Raw genomic sequence first — 16,196 nt, forward strand, 5'->3', positions numbered from 1 at the left:
GGCCAACGGTTAACGAGCAGGATGTTGTGGCTAGCACAACGACCAACCGCCTTTACTTTCCCCAACTACACTCAGGCACCCATTAGAGTTGGCTGGACTGAGGGGCGCCCTAAAAATCCCGAAATTCAAAATCCCAGTCTTCTTTACCGAGATTTGAACCCAGGCCGGGTTCGGATGCCAAGCACTTACCACAGCCACCGCGCCCACGTGGAAGATTTACTATTGACTTTAATGGTTTAATGTACATACAGATGGAGAGAGAGTAAGAGAGACAGAGAGAGGGAGAGTTAGACAGTCTCAGACAGAGAGAGCGAGGGAGAGAACACAACACTACGAAAGTCGAGCAAAGCTTATTCAGAGAAATGTCAAGAAACTAACAAAATACAACTTCTTAATCAGACAACGGCAAAAAAAATGTTAAATTAAATTAATTAATTAGATGAATATAAGAAACATTAAGCTTCTGGTCTGCATATCAGTATATTAACAACATATAAAGTACAATATCTCTTTTACAAAGTGAAAGCCTCCTCTTAAAACAAACCTTTTCAAACTTACGCTGGGATCATTCCTTATTGCCTTGTAGACATGTTTAGAATATAACACTAATAACAATCAAAAAAAAAATTGCATATAAGATATTCAAATTTGATTCAGATTTGTAGATTAGTACAGTAATGTTAAGTTTCCTTTTCAGACCTAGAGATCTATGGGGCAGATGATGTAAAGGTCATCTGTTTCCAGGGACGGATAGGCTATGTGGGCAACTAGGCAAATCCCAGGTAGGCCAGTGCCTAAATGTGCCACATTAAATGTCAGTAAGTCCCGTAAACTTGATTGGTCTCGCCTTGCCTATCATAAAGACCTTTACATACTTAACTGTATATTAAAGCCACATAATCCGAAATAATGGATTGGCTTATAGCAGTGTACCGTGCTTCTGTAATAATCCTCTTTACACACTAAGAGATTAACAAACAACATAAAGCCTATGTTTTGTTTATAGTCGTATAGAAGTCGAACTAGTGTCAACATACTCGTGTGAATCTAAAATGAGACCCTGAACTTAAGGAAGTATTCCCTCATGTTATAATGTAGTTATGTTAACAGCAGTCTGTAGACCCACTGTTACTAAAATTGACTCAGAGATGGATTTTCCTCTCTAATGTGCATGACACAGTTGGATTGGTCGCATAAACACAGGATTTCACAGCTACGAAGTCATTGACAAACCACAATTATTATTTCAACAGTTCAACATGGAAGCAAATAGAAATCGAAAGGAAAAGGTGAAGAAAACAATTGAGAGATAAAAAAAAAAACCAAAAAAAAATTGCTGGAGTCCTCTGCCTAGAGATGCAGTCAAATGACTTTGATTTCCTCGCCAGTTTGGCACAAACACTTGAGGAACGTTGATGAATCAAATGATAACTTTCAAGAAGGAACATTCACTGCTCCATTTATCCCTATAGATCATGCCACTATAGACGACGTAGAAACAACTCATATCCAGAGAGATGCATGGCAGACTTAGAAGCTCTAATTCCTAGATATGCATTTGCGCCTTCAACTTTGAATGTCTTTTAATAATTGAGTGCTTCTAAATGCGATCACCAAACAGTGGAGTAGTGTCTTGAAACAATCCTGTTATTGGACGTTGACTTACCCGTGAAGCATTAAAAACTTGAGGTAACGAATTGATGAATTGTAGAGATGGTTTTATGGAGATGATAGCAAAAGAGTGCTGTCTTGTAATAACTGTCCCAATGGCTATTAATGAATTGTTGTTTTATTTTTACATGATTTGGTTGTTACTTCCAAATAGCCTCAACATCCCACGGAACAACCAGAAATGTGGAGGGGGAAGGAGTGGCGGCAGGCAGGGTTCGAACCTGAAACCATGGAGACGATACTCCAGAGCGCATAACACACGAATAGGCAACCATCTAGTGTTATGCTTTATTCATTAAGTTAGACCAAAATAATGTTTAAAATAACTATTAAGATTACGACTGCACTGTAGTTGTTTTTGTTTTTACATATTGAGATTTCCTGCAGCACCTAAGTCTATTTATTTCCTATAGCACCTAAGTCTATTTATTTCCTATAGCACCTATGTCTATTTATTTCCTATAGCACCTAAGTCTATTTATTTCCTATAGCACCTATGTCTATTTTTTCCTATAGCACCTAAGTCTATTTATTTCCTATAGCACCTAAGTCTATTTATTTCCTATAGCACCCATGTCTATTTATTTCCTATAGCACCTAAGTCTATTTATTTCCTATAGCACCTATGTCTATTTATTTCCTATAGCACCTAAGTCTATTTATTTCCTATAGCACCTAAGTCTATTTATTTCCTATAGCACCTAAGTCTATTTATTTCCTATAGCACCTAAGTCTATTTATTTCTAAATGCGATCACCAAACAGTGGAGTAGTGTCTTGAAACAATCCTGTTATTGGACGTTGACTTACCCGTGAAGCATTAAAAACTTGAGGTAACGAATTGATGAATTGTAGAGATGGTTTTATGGAGATGATAGCAAAAGAGTGCTGTCTTGTAATAACTGTCCCAATGGCTATTAATGAATTGTTGTTTTATTTTTACATGATTTGGTTGTTACTTCCAAATAGCCTCAACATCCCACGGAACAACCAGAAATGTGGAGGGGGAAGGAGTGGCGGCAGGCAGGGTTCGAACCTGAAACCATGGAGACGATACTCCAGAGCGCATAACACACGAATAGGCAACCATCTAGTGTTATGCTTTATTCATTAAGTTAGACCAAAATAATGTTTAAAATAACTATTAAGATTACGACTGCACTGTAGTTGTTTTTGTTTTTACATATTGAGATTTCCTGCAGCACCTAAGTCTATTTATTTCCTATAGCACCTAAGTCTATTTATTTCCTATAGCACCTATGTCTATTTATTTCCTATAGCACCTAAGTCTATTTATTTCCTATAGCACCTATGTCTATTTTTTCCTATAGCACCTAAGTCTATTTATTTCCTATAGCACCTAAGTCTATTTATTTCCTATAGCACCTATGTCTATTTATTTCCTATAGCACCTAAGTCTATTTATTTCCTATAGCACCTATGTCTATTTATTTCCTATAGCACCTAAGTCTATTTATTTCCTATAGCACCTAAGTCTATTTATTTCCTATAGCACCTAAGTCTATTTATTTCCTATAGCACCTATGTCTATTTATTTCCTATAGCACCTATGTCTATTTATTTCCTATAGCACCTATGTCTATTTATTTCCTATAGCACCTATGTCTTTTTATTTCCTATAGCACATAAGTCTATTTATTTCCTATAGCACATAAGTCTATTTATATACAGCAAGTTATAGAAACTCACGTTTGCATACATGCGTTCCGTTTTTTTGCATATCATATGCAACCAAAATGTGGTCCGAATAGTATGATAATGCCCCGGTCGATTTTGGCACCCAGTCCGCCCCTGTGACTGATTCTATGGCCCACTGTTAACGAGGGTGTCTATGTGGTCAGCACAACGACCAACCGCCTTTAATTTTTCCCCAACTTATGTAAGGGTGAACTCAGAGGCGCCATGAAGTTCCCGAAAATAAAAATCCCAGTCTAGATTGATTTTAGATATGTTGGGCTCCTTCAGCCGAGGAACGAATATGGATCATTTCATGGGCTGTTCTATATAATGGATCCTACCCTTTCTACGCAGTTCATGTGTCCAGAGGAACGGCAATAGCCCATACATATTGGCTCTGCCAGGGTGTAGCACTGTGTGCTGCAAGCTGCCTAAGGGTTGCCGGCTCTTAATTTTTCCTCATCCTTTCCATGTATGGGTATAGCTGCAAGGTACCAAAGATTTGGATTTAGAGTTTTACTTCTCCTAATTGAGTAGCCAGCCCAAGACTAACGAGCTTCTCCTGCCCGAAGTTTGCTGGTTTAGGAGCTAGTTGCTCGCCTTTGCCCTTGTCAGTGATAACTGCTTCACTGGACACAACGTTTGAGCCACATGTGCATTTAACCAGTGGCGAAACAAGGTTTCCTTAGGACCGCCCCCCAAGATTAAATGTATGTATCATTACATTTACAAAAAGATGTTACCATTTATGTATCACCTTTTCACTGTAATTGTGTATTTAAACTCAGTGCGTGTACGTCAGTAGACTATGTTTCAATGGCCACTGTGGGCCTGTAGTAGAAATAGGCCCTGGCGCAATAAGCTCCTTCGCGCCAAAATTGCTACCAGCTCCGGATTTAAGTAAGTGGATGCTCTGGTCAGGATTTAAGTAAGTGGATGCTCTGGTCAGGATTTAAGTAAGTGGATGCTCTGGTCAGGATTTAAGTAAGTGGATGCTCTGGTTAGGATTTAAGTAAGTGGATGCTCTGGTTAGGATTTAAGTAAGTGGATGCTCTGGTCAGGATTTAAGTAAGTGGATGCTCTGGTCAGGATTTAAGTAAGTGGATGCTCTGGTCAGGATTTAAGTAAGTGGATGCTCTGGTCAGGATTTAAGTAAGTGGATGCTCTGGTCAGGATTTAAGTAAGTGGATGCTCTGGTCAGGATTTAAGTAAGTGGATGCTCTGGTCAGGATTTAAGTAAGTGGGTGCTCTGGTCAGGATTTAAGTAAGTGGATGCTCTGGTCAGGATTTAAGTAAGTGGATGCTCTGGTTAGGATTTAAGTAAGTGGATGCTCTGGTTAGGATTTAATTAAGTGGATGCTCTGGTCAGGATTTAAGTAAGTGGATGCTCTGGTCAGGATTTAAGTAAGTGGATGCTCTGGTCAGGATTTAAGTAAGTGGATGCTCTGGTCAGGATTTAAGTAAGTGGATGCTCTTCTCAGGATTTAAGTAAGTGGATGCTCTGGTCAGGATTTAAGTAAGTGGATGCTCTGGTCAGGATTTAAGTAAGTGGATGCTCTGGTTAGGATTTAAGTAAGTGGACGCTCTGGTCAGGATTTAAGTAAGTGGATGCTCTTCTCAGGATTTAAGTAAGTGGATGCTCTGGTCAGGATTTAAGTAAGTGGATGCTCTGGTCAGGATTAAGTAAGTGGATGCTCTGGTCAGGATTTAAGTAAGTGGATGCTCTTCTCAGGATTTCAGTAAGTGGATGCTCTTGTTAGGATTTAAGTAAGTGGATGCTCTGGTTAGGATTTTGAGGAGCCCTTACCATCTTTTGAAGACGTTAATAAAAATGTACTTGATTATTATTTAATATAATTCATCTTATTTTCCTTTTTTTTCATATTTAGTAATGAAATACTTTTACAGTATTAGTTATTGGCTGTTTTTTTTTAGTTTGTGACGTCTTCCCCCCCCCCCCCAAATTAGACGGGGAAGTATTGGACGTATAACCCGTCCCGCTACACCACTGCATATTAAGCTAGAGATACCATCTGAAGGCGACCCTTCTACCCTCGCAATCAAAGTCTATCACTCGTTTTTTATTCTATCACTTCTGCTTTAAACATTCATTGCTGATTGTTATTTCCCGTTCCTCTAAGTCAAAACTGAACTTGAACTCGAGGTTGGTTGGGGGAGGGGGGTTAAAATAATATCGCCATTAAAAGGTGTTATTTGGGGCGAGCTGCTCGTCCCCTTCACCTCCTTACGTCTAGAAGTACAAGCAAACAAGTTATACTTCTATAGCCTGAGTTTGTTTTCTATCTATGCTTATTGGAGAGAGCACTTTGATCTATATGAATTGCGTAAGCCTACCTTCAAGAATCCATGATTTATCTTACACCGAGTACAAGCAAGTTTGTAAACAATAAGATAGCTTACACGTCCTCACATGCTATTAGAAAAACAAACAACGAATGTGCTTTCGATCTAGATTGTGTCCACCAGTTAGTTAGGCCTGTATCCGACAAAACAAGGCGGATCACTCGTGTCTACTCAAACACTGCCAGTGCTGGTTTCAGGAAACAAGAGCTGCGGTGCGCACTGATGACATTCCTGTAACCTCCCACTACAAGCGCCCTTACACGCGAGGAGCCAACGTTTTTATTCCAATCGCTGGAATCAGAATGGAGGGGGGTGTGTCATCGAGGACATTCCTTCCTCCTCTACGCCAGCATGTTTTTTTTTTTTTGTTTTTTTTTTTGACATTGTAACCATGGCAACCGTTATTTGATTCCTCAGAAAGATTAATCAGATCGATTTGTCTTAACAAGGACGCGTCGAGAGCTTGACCACTCGGCAAGTTTTCATCTACAGGTCGTCAGCTGTCCGCTTGTGCGCGCGCGTGTATGAGTTCCGTCTATGTGAGAACACACGCGAGCTGGAGTGTCTGCCTCAACGCAGCATCGGAATATGGAACGAAGGAAAAGATGTCACTGCCATAATCGATATTTTCTAATGTCACTCAAGGTATAGGATATATAGTCCAGTTTTCCTAGCATTACTAAACAAGAACAAAGCAATGTTTGGAGGTTGACACAATATGAATTCATTCATGCTGATAAATTGCAACAAAAAAAAAAGGCATTGTGATTTGTTTTTTGTTATCTTTTAGTCTTTTCTCAGGAAAAAAAAATAAAATCAATGTTCATTGGGTTTAGTTTAATTTTTTTTAAATAATCAATTAAGCCGAAGTCCGAAGACATCTTGTTTGATGAACATGATCATGCTTAGGCTTTAGGCTATTTTTTTTTTTTAATTTTAGTTAAGGTTACCATGCAAAGATGTTGAAACTCAATTTACTTCATATTTTAGATAAGTACAATATTGACAAGACACCCGACCTAGCGCCACAGGGCCTACAACCCGAACGCTAAAGTCGAGTTTTGTCGGTAACATCCATCTTCCTTTTTTTTTTTTTGTTTTGTTTTGGTTACACTAGAATCTTCCCTTGGTTTGTACTTTCCAGGCAACAAGAAGTAGCGAGGGAACAAATTCAACCTACGGTGCCTACTGTCCCATACTAAAACAAAAGTGATGGCTGTCGTGTGGTATGCGATCAGGACAGTCGTTCGAGGGTAAAACCCTGCCACCCTCCGTCCTGCGGGAGTTTTTAGCTAGGATGTAGTAATCTTATAGACACGTGAACAAATAAAACAAACATACAAAAGAAATGATAGTAACAGAGCTTCTCTATGTCTAGGATTGTACCCACTTGTTCCATGAGCTCCAGATCGCCGTCAACGAATTTGCGTACGGTGCCACCTCGTTTGGTTTAACAATCAACCTCGAAGAAACAGAAGTCATGTTTCAAAAGACTTCCAATACAATTATTCAGCCCCACAAATCACCTTTTCAAAGTGATAAATCACTTTACATACCTGGGAAGCAGGGTGGCGAATGACGCATCACTTTCAAGTGAAGGCTAGTACCACTTTTGAACGCCTCTAAGTGAGAGTAAGGCAGAAAAAGTCATTCCATCTGCCTGCACGTGACTACCAAGCATTGTGTTTCTCAGTCTTTCTATACTGATTGGAAACATGGGGAAATCAACTGAAGCTTCTTGAACGATTTCTGCGCTGCATGATGGGCAAACGATGACAAATGGCTAGCGAATGCCGGTATGGATTGGACAATTTAGAGGAACTGCTTAGTGTTGGACAGCTACGCCTGAAGGGCACGTATCCTGAAAGGTGGTAGGCGTACGAGAGGTCATCCCAGAAAACGCTTTAAAGACCAGCATAAGATACAGCTTGTGGGCTTTTGAATTTCAATAGACTTTGTTGCTGCAAGTAAAAATGTTATAAATGTATTAGACACCAAGTATCGGAACTTTGAACAACTTCAGCTTTGTACCAAGGTACGTAGACTTAATAGGCAAGAAATCCTTTCGAAGGCAACACTTTTTTAAAAGCTGTATATAGATCTACTCATGCGTTACGCTGGCAATCCGTATAAATTATATATATCATGGGCGTAGCCAGGGGGGGGGGTCTTGGGGTTCAACCCCCCCCCTCCCGAAATGAAATCCCCCCCCCCGCAGGGGGGGGGGGGCTGATCGGTATTTAGTGACTGCTTTTTTGCTTTGATCTTGTTTATTTTAGGTGAGATTTTCATACTAAACTATCACTTGCCCCAGCACAGCAAAGGAGGTTTTGAGTTTAAAACCCCCCTACCAGCGGTTTTCACATTTAAATTCCCCTCTTCTATAAAACAAAACAAAAAAAATGCAAACGACAATCCCCCAAATTGCACGAGCACAGTTAAGGAAGATTTTGATTTTTAACTCCCTCCAAAATTTACTATAAACCCCCTCTTCAGTAAGAAAAAAAGAAAATTACTCACTAAAATTTCTATGAGAGTAGCCAAAGGGGTTTTGAATTAACCCCCACCCCCTCTTCAGTAGGGTTTGAAGCTAAAAAATACCTCTTCAATACCCGGTATTAAAAAAAACGCAAATTACGCATTCAAAATGTTATGAGTGTAGCTAAATGGGTTTTGACTCAGTTTTGAATTTAAACCCCCCTTCAGCGGGGTTTGAAGGTAAAAAATACCTCTTTAATATTAAAAACAAAGCAAATTATACACTCAACATTTTTTGAGTATATTCAAAGGAGTTTTGAGTTTAAATTCCCCTCCAGTGGAGTTTAAGTGTGTGAAGCTAAAAATTACATCTTCAATATAAAAAAAAAGAAAATACACACTCAGAAATCTATGAGCGTTGCCAAAAGGAGTTTTGAGTTTAACCCCCCCCCCCTTTTCAGAGTGGTTTGATGTAAAAAAAAAAAATTACCTCTTCAATATATAAAAAAAAAGCAAATTACATACTAAAATTTTTTTGAGCGTATCCAAGACAATTGGGGGTTTTGAGTTTAAATCCCTCTCCTACAGATGCTTTTTTAAAAGTTTAAAACCCCTCCAGATGGTTTTGAGTTTAAAATCCCCCTACAGAACGTTTTGAGGTGGAAAACCTCAATATTATTCTAAAGCAAACTACAGTTACTAAATTCTATGACCGTAGCTAAATGGGGTTTTGAATTTTAAAAAAACATAATCCCAGAGATTTTTTAGTTTAAAACCCTCAACAGATGATTTTGACGATAAAACTTCCCTTTCGATATAAAATCTAAAGCAAACTATAATCACTTAATTCCAATAGCGTTTTCAAGAGAGGTTACATATTTCTATCAGTGCCGGGGATCAATTAATAAAGTGCAGTGAAAAGTCATCTGCCAAAATTGAAAAACACTAAATGTGGCTCAACAAAGATGGCTATGACGGATTTTAGGAGTCAGTTATGGAGATCGGGTCTATATCAAGGAAATCCTATGCCGATCTGGGAGTCGACCCGTTAGTAAGATTGTGACAGCGCGTCGCATGAGGTTTGCGGGACATGTTCTCCGACAAAATGAATTACACAGTTGTGATGACATCCTAGTACAACTTGGCTCCACACATTCATGGAGGTCCTTGGAGCAGGTGGGAAGAGGCTTCAGACATTACCAGTGACAGATTTTTGTGGAAACAGCTTGACGGCAAATGCGCCGAACGCGCGGAAGGGTCTAAGTCAGTAAGAATAGCACATTAGGTTTTTGAAATAAAACTTTTTAATAGCTTGAAAATGCACTGTAGATACCTCAGAATATGCAGGGGGCAGGGGGGGAGAAAAAAATCCCCCCTCAACACCCCCTACCGAAAAAAAATCCTGGCTACGCCCATGATATATATATATATATATATATATAATATCTATCTATCTATCTATATATCTATCTAAATATATATATGGGCCTATGTAAATAATACAACAGACTTAGATTTATAGATTTAGGCTATGGGGAATGCGTTTCTGCAAGTTTCTTACTTCTATAACCACTGGTAGATATAAAGTGGTTGACTTAGGAAAGATCGATTACCTATAATCACTACTCTCAACGGTTAGTTGGTGTACCACATAAAATTGGATAAATAACAATTGTTGTCAAAGTTAATAAATTCACAGAATAGAACCCATGACAAAACAGAGGCAATATTTATTATCTTATTATTTTAAATTAATTTTTTTCATATACAGTAAAATATTATTTTATATAAAAAAATTAAAACCAAATAGGCTTATAGCTACTAATATTCCATCCTTTTCCTATTATTTTCGTCAGACTGCACCACCTCATTTTGGATTTCCCGCGCTTTTCCACCCCGATAGACAACAACATGAGATAGATATGTTCACTACAAGTCATTTTTGTTTGCCTTTTTATTTGTTGGTAACTGATGAAGGCCTCGTGGCCCAAACGTCCTTTGTTTTTACTTGGTCCGACAGGTTTTCCTTTATGTTTTTTTTTTCTATACAGTGGTTCACCCCTGGAGCAGTAAATCTTTTTATTCCCACAAAGTATCGCAACTTAACACCAGAAGGCAATGATACCACCTTACGAAGCACGCAAGTAACGGCCTACGCAATATGTATAAATAATTAGTTTATAGTTATATATATATATATATATATATATATATATATATATATATATATATATATATATATATATATGTGTGTGTGTGTGCGTGTGTGTACGTGACGTTTTGGCGCAGCCGTTTAGGTGCGACCGGTTTGACGCAGCCTTTTTGGCGCGAGATATTCTGGCTATAATTTAAGAAACATATGGCTTCTATAATAACATTTATTTCACTAAATTATATTATTTTTTATGTATATTATGAATTCGACCCCCATTCATGTTTTTTTTTTAAAGGTTTTGAATTTTCATGAATAAGTCAGATTCCTATCTGACCATGGTAATAACATGTTTTCCTCTCTCCCCTAAAATTATATGCGAGTTCTTGCGCGTTAGGTTATATCCATTGATTTCTATTTCCAAAAGAAGTTTTTTTTAAAGTAGTGAAATTTGTTCAATGTACGTAAAAGAGAATTTAATTGATACAATTATTTTCGGTAAGGAGGGTGATTTGGGTGACAGATTTTCTCTTGGCGAACAGCTGAAGACAACACTTCACCGAACATATTTTAAATATATAGCTGGATATACCGTAATTGATTATATTAAATAAACGATTTTTTGTGAAAAGAAAAATTGCATCAAATATCTATTGTATCATTGTTTCAATTGGTTTTTGTTAGTAAATTAGCTTAATTACTTAAACAATTTTTTTTTTTGTAAATGAAAATGTTTGTAAAAAAATGTATAAATCTATACTAAAAGTCAAACGTTTTCTGATGACAAACAAACATGGTATTGAAGTTTAATGATAACAGGCTAGAATGTACAAATGTAAAAAATGAGCAATTCTGTCATAACGTTGAAAATAATTGCGGAGATAAAGAATTAATTTGTTCTCCCCCCCCCCCATAACCTATCCGTGAGGTGGGCACAGGATGACATTTAGGATCAGTTTTCTTTTTTTTTTTTTGGTTGTTGTTATTGAAGGTACTAGAAATTAAATCAATCATTTTCGTTTCCACTTAAAATTTATAAATTTTTCTATAATTGTTTGCTTTGGGCAACTCACGTTATAATGTGATTAACACTATCTCTTGTTCTATACATGAAAAATACGTTAGACACAAACACACACACAAAACATAGATATATATCATTCTTCTTTCAAGAAATAATACAATGAATTTAAACAATGAGATCAAAACGTTTCGCGCCAAACGTCCCCATGCGCCAAAACGGCTGCGCCAAAACGACCATAACTCCAAAACGGCTGCGCCAAAACGTCCATGCTACTGTTATCGTGTTGTGTAAGACAGTGATTCTCAACGTAATCTGACCTGCGGGACATTTTACAAACAAAATATGTTGGCTTATTATTCCACAAAAAGATCCATTCACTTTTCGGGTAGATTCTACATTCAGAGTTCCATTTCACAAACTCATACTCGTTAAAGGTCATGGTACCAATCCATCAGAGAAAAAGTGAGGGCTCTTACAAAGGTAAATATACATTTTCAAATTTTTTGAAGAGGGAGAATTATTACTTTTTATGCAGACTTTTCGGCGGGCCGAATGAAACCACGTCGCGGGCCTGTACTGGCCCGCGGGCCGTACTTTGGGCATCACTGGTGTAAGGTATGTTACTTTTTTTCATCACTTTTTTTCTCATTCAAAAATGTCTGGAAGATGACAAGAACTAATGACATTAAAGGAAAAGAGGAGAAAGGGGGCTGAACCTCTGGCGGACAACGGCTTTGTTTGTCTGCACTAGATGCAGCTGCACTCATCCGTAATCTTCGGAATCGAAGACATTATCTTATCTTATATATTACAGACGTTAATTTAAAAAAAAAAGAAGATAATTACGTCCTACGCATTTCTTGTGTCAATCTGTTAGACACCTTATTTATAGATTAGTTATTTAGCGACGCACCATAGAAGACGCATATTGAACGGGACTAGTGACGTTTGGGATATGTTGGGTTAGAGACCGGAAAATCAGTTAGCGATATAATCCTCTAGGGTAACGACGTGTTTAGTGACAGAGACTTTTACTGTGGCCTTTTCTTGGAATAAATGCATATTACATTGTTCTTCAGCGTTGACTACATCTCTTTACTAGTTAAAACCGATGTGTTTGTTTTGTCTGGATTGTTGATCAACTACACGGAATACACCCGAACAATAACACCCAAACGCTTGCAGAGTAATTGGTTGAAATTCAACAGTCATCCATAGTTGACCTCAAGACAGCCTGGACAAGCAACATCACACAATCTAGTCACACATCATTCACACATGTTAAGCAATGACTTAAACTCTGCTAAGTCGTTGGCTTTCCTAGCTGATTCAGGCAACACATTCCATTCTCTAATGGCACTAGGGAAGAGAAAGCACTTGTACGAATTTGTTCTAGCGTATGAAATAAGAAATGTGCCTCTATCTTTGTGTCTTTCTGGGTATTTTATTAGGTTTTGTTTCTCTATTAGTAAGTTATTGTTTAGTGTTTTATGTATTATAGCTACTTTGCTTTTTATTCTTCTGTCCGAAAGTTTAGTGATTTTACTAATGGTGTTACTCTAATCAAATTGGAATATTCGTTTGTTATAGATCTCACTACTATTTTGTATTTGTTCTAGTTTCTTAATGTTTTCTTGAGTTGGGGATGCTAATATTGGCCCAACTAACATTGCCATTATTAGAATTTAGATCTAATCTATATAAGTGGACTATTTAATTATTCAAGCCTACTATTTCGCTTTCAGTTTGACTGTGACTATAAGCCTACTATGAGTGGATAGCCCATAATGATTAGGCTGATTTAGGCCTACTTACTTAGACGTCGTTGATAGATCTAGTTCGGAGCAATATTTTAAAAATCTAAATTAGATTTAAACGTTTCCTAGTTTTTTCAATACAGTAAGAATCTAGTCAAGATTTTTTAAGCTAAGATTCTCTTAGTCAAATACTTTCTAGATCTAGTAGGCTAACTAAAATTGCTATTCTATGCAATGTCGTCTGCTGTCATCTTGGCCGCTTTTGACTATTTGTAGGATTAGAGATTATTTGAGAATTAGTATCCATTGAGATAATGTTTCGATTAGTTTCGAAAAATCCTTGATCGAAATAATTCAACTCTGTTGATTTTAATCATCTTATGTAAATTTAAATATATTAGTTACCTAGATCTTTCTTGATTAGCCTATGTAGATCTAGATTTTATCTAAAAATTGCTCCTATTTTTGATGTACAATTACTAGATCTTAACATTAAATTAGCCTACATTTTTAGTAGTGTTAGAGATTTACATGTCCAGTCTAGGTTTAATATATGTCTGTGGTAGTCCTATAGACTTTTAATGGACATTTGAGAATTACGTCATCAGGATAGATGTAGATTTATAACATCCTTTAAGCCGAAGTCTCGCCCCACTTCCTCAATTGTTTTTTTAATGGTATTGAGAGGGACAGCAAAACAAAAGTGGGGGGGGGGGGTGAATGTTTGCAATAATAATAATAATATATCCTTCGACCTCCTTCAGTCGTGAAACGACTATGATTCATCTCGAACATTTTTTCATATGGCTGTGAAGCCCTATTTTGGAGAGACACTCCCGTTCACATATATTGCATGTCAAGATAGCTTTCGCTTTGGTGGTAGAGGAGCTGGCCATTTCACGTACAGCACGCTTTTCTTCAAGAGTCGAGGGCCAATTTTTTCTCACTGTCTATAGCTTTCTTAGTCACCGTCTCTCTCCAACTAGTGCGGTCTGAGGCTATGTCTTCCCAATGGTCAGTATCAATGTTTACTGATTTTAAATAATTTTTCATCACATCAACATAACGGAGGTGGGGGCGACCAGTTTTTCTTGAGCCAGGCGCAAGTTGCCCGTACAGAATGATTTTCGGGATGCGATTGTCCTCCAACCGGCGAACATGTCCGAGCCAGCGCATGCGGCCTGAGGACCGTAAAGATGTTGGGAAGGCCCGTTCTCACGAGGATCTCAGTATTACACACTCTTTCTTTCCATGTTATTTTTAAGATCCTTCGAAGGCAGCGCAAGTGGAATGAGTTTAGTTTCCTTTCTTGTTTTGTGTAGGTTGTCCACGACTTACTGCCGTACAGTAGCGTGCTAAGAACGCATGCCTTGTAGACCTCCATTTTGGTCGCTGTGGTGAGCTTCTGGTTTTCCCAAACTCTTGGTCGTAGTCTAGCGAAGGTTGATGCGCCTTCCCTATGCGTTTTTTATATCTCCTCTTCTAGTGACAGGTCACCTACAATCAGGACCGGTCTTAAGTCTTAAGCCACTGCAACCTATGCTGCCGCAGTGGGCCCCGCGCTTTTATAGGCCCCGCGCTAAGTATATCTGTAATTGCATAATGATGCAAAATATACGAAAAAGTCGTGGAAATTATTTTTAAAATCTCCTGAAAAATAGACAAAATTGTTATATGGAAAAAAAATCTTACGCGAATAAAAAAAAGCATTGTCATCTTTCCTATTTAAATAAAAATATAATAATAGTGCGAATTTTAACCGAAACGAAAATTCCAATTGAACTAGAATACGTTTTTAAAACGATCAAAACCCGAAAATGAGAACATAATCACTTCTAGTGAGACAGCTGAAACAGAGTCTATGAAGAATGTAAAAACTGCAGTGGTGAATGTCGTAAGAGAAGAAGAAAATGATGTAACACTAACAACTGATCAACATGTCGTAAGAACTGAAGGCAATAATGTAATAACTGATCAACAAGTAGCTATACATAATGAGCTAAATGTGGTCGATTCATTGAGAAATCTGGATTATCCTGCCATGTGTCTAGAAAAAATGGAAAGATCTTGTATTGACTATTTATTTACAAAAAGGTCCACCTGAGATTACTTTGGAGAATTTTCCGAAAAATAAGGATGGTAGACATTTCTCTTAAGTGCATTGCAAACCATACCTAAGTAATGGTGAAAGTGCTTTGCGTCCTTGGCTAATATATTCTGTGTCAGCAGACAAGATCTATTGTTTCTACTGTCGTCTACTGGAAAAACAAAAAAAATTCCTTTTTAAATGAAGGATTTGACCAGTGGCAAAGCTGTACCACAAGGCTAGCAGAGCAATGGCATTTAGACGCCATGATCAGTTGCTGTGAAGCTGGAGCAAGACAAAGTAAAAAAAAAATAGGCATTGACAAAGTTCACCAGGAGATGCTTTATTCTGAAACTAAACGTTGGACTAGTTGCAATTGTACGATTTCTAGCGAAGCGAAATTTAGCTTTCAGAGGGACCATTGAAAGACTTAAAGAGCCACGTAATGAGAATTTCCTGGTCTAGTAGAATCACTCGCAAAGTTTGATCCAGTAATGGGGGAACATCTTCGACGTGTTACCAATGCAGAAATGCATGATCATTACCTGGGAAAGAAGATTCAAAACGAACTCATTACTGTAGTAGCTGATGCTGTAGTGAATGATATCCTTCGAGACATCAAGAATGCAGTGATTTTGGATTGTACTCCAGACATAAGTCACAACGAGCAGATGTTATCGGTATCTCTCAGATAAGGGTTAATGTGAAAGAGCTTGTGGTTGTGTATGCACCTTTTAAGTTTCTTCCTGTTATTTCTTCTTGTGACAGCAAAAAGAAGTTGGCTGGAAGCATGGATGTTGTTGCAATCTTTCCAGCCAAAAGTCAAAGAAACCTGATGTAGTGGTGGATGAACATTACAAGGATGCTTCATGGGCATACCTTACAGATGAGGCTGAGAAAGACTATGTGCTTGAAACCATGGCTACCAGTGGGCCTACAACTGTGTCACGAGACATCAATGGAAAAG

The 16,196-nt window shown here is 37.8% G+C and overlaps 1 protein-coding gene across 4 annotated transcripts in view; it reads right to left on the bottom strand.

Annotated features, from left to right (window-relative positions):
* The window catches only part of LOC106077348 (beta-1,3-galactosyl-O-glycosyl-glycoprotein beta-1,6-N-acetylglucosaminyltransferase 4-like), a 68,771-nt gene extending 55,386 nt beyond the window's left edge, over positions 1-13,385 (bottom strand). For 2 of the 4 annotated variants that reach the window (XM_056020458.1, XM_056020452.1), the window contains exons 1-2: positions 13,202-13,385; positions 7,289-7,693 (exon numbers count right to left, since the gene is read on the bottom strand). In XM_056020458.1, coding sequence (XP_055876433.1) covers positions 7,289-7,316 — 28 coding nt within the window. In that variant the 5' untranslated portion in view covers positions 7,317-7,693; positions 13,202-13,385. Of the gene's footprint in view, positions 1-5,723; positions 6,020-7,288; positions 7,694-13,201 lie in introns of those variants that run through there. The other 2 variants (XM_056020450.1, XM_056020449.1) reach the window with 2 other exon arrangements.
* Positions 13,386-16,196: the final 2,811 nt, after the last annotated feature.

This window comes from Biomphalaria glabrata, chromosome 2 (genome assembly GCF_947242115.1).
Source record: "Biomphalaria glabrata chromosome 2, xgBioGlab47.1, whole genome shotgun sequence".
NCBI lineage: Eukaryota > Metazoa > Mollusca > Gastropoda > Planorbidae > Biomphalaria > Biomphalaria glabrata.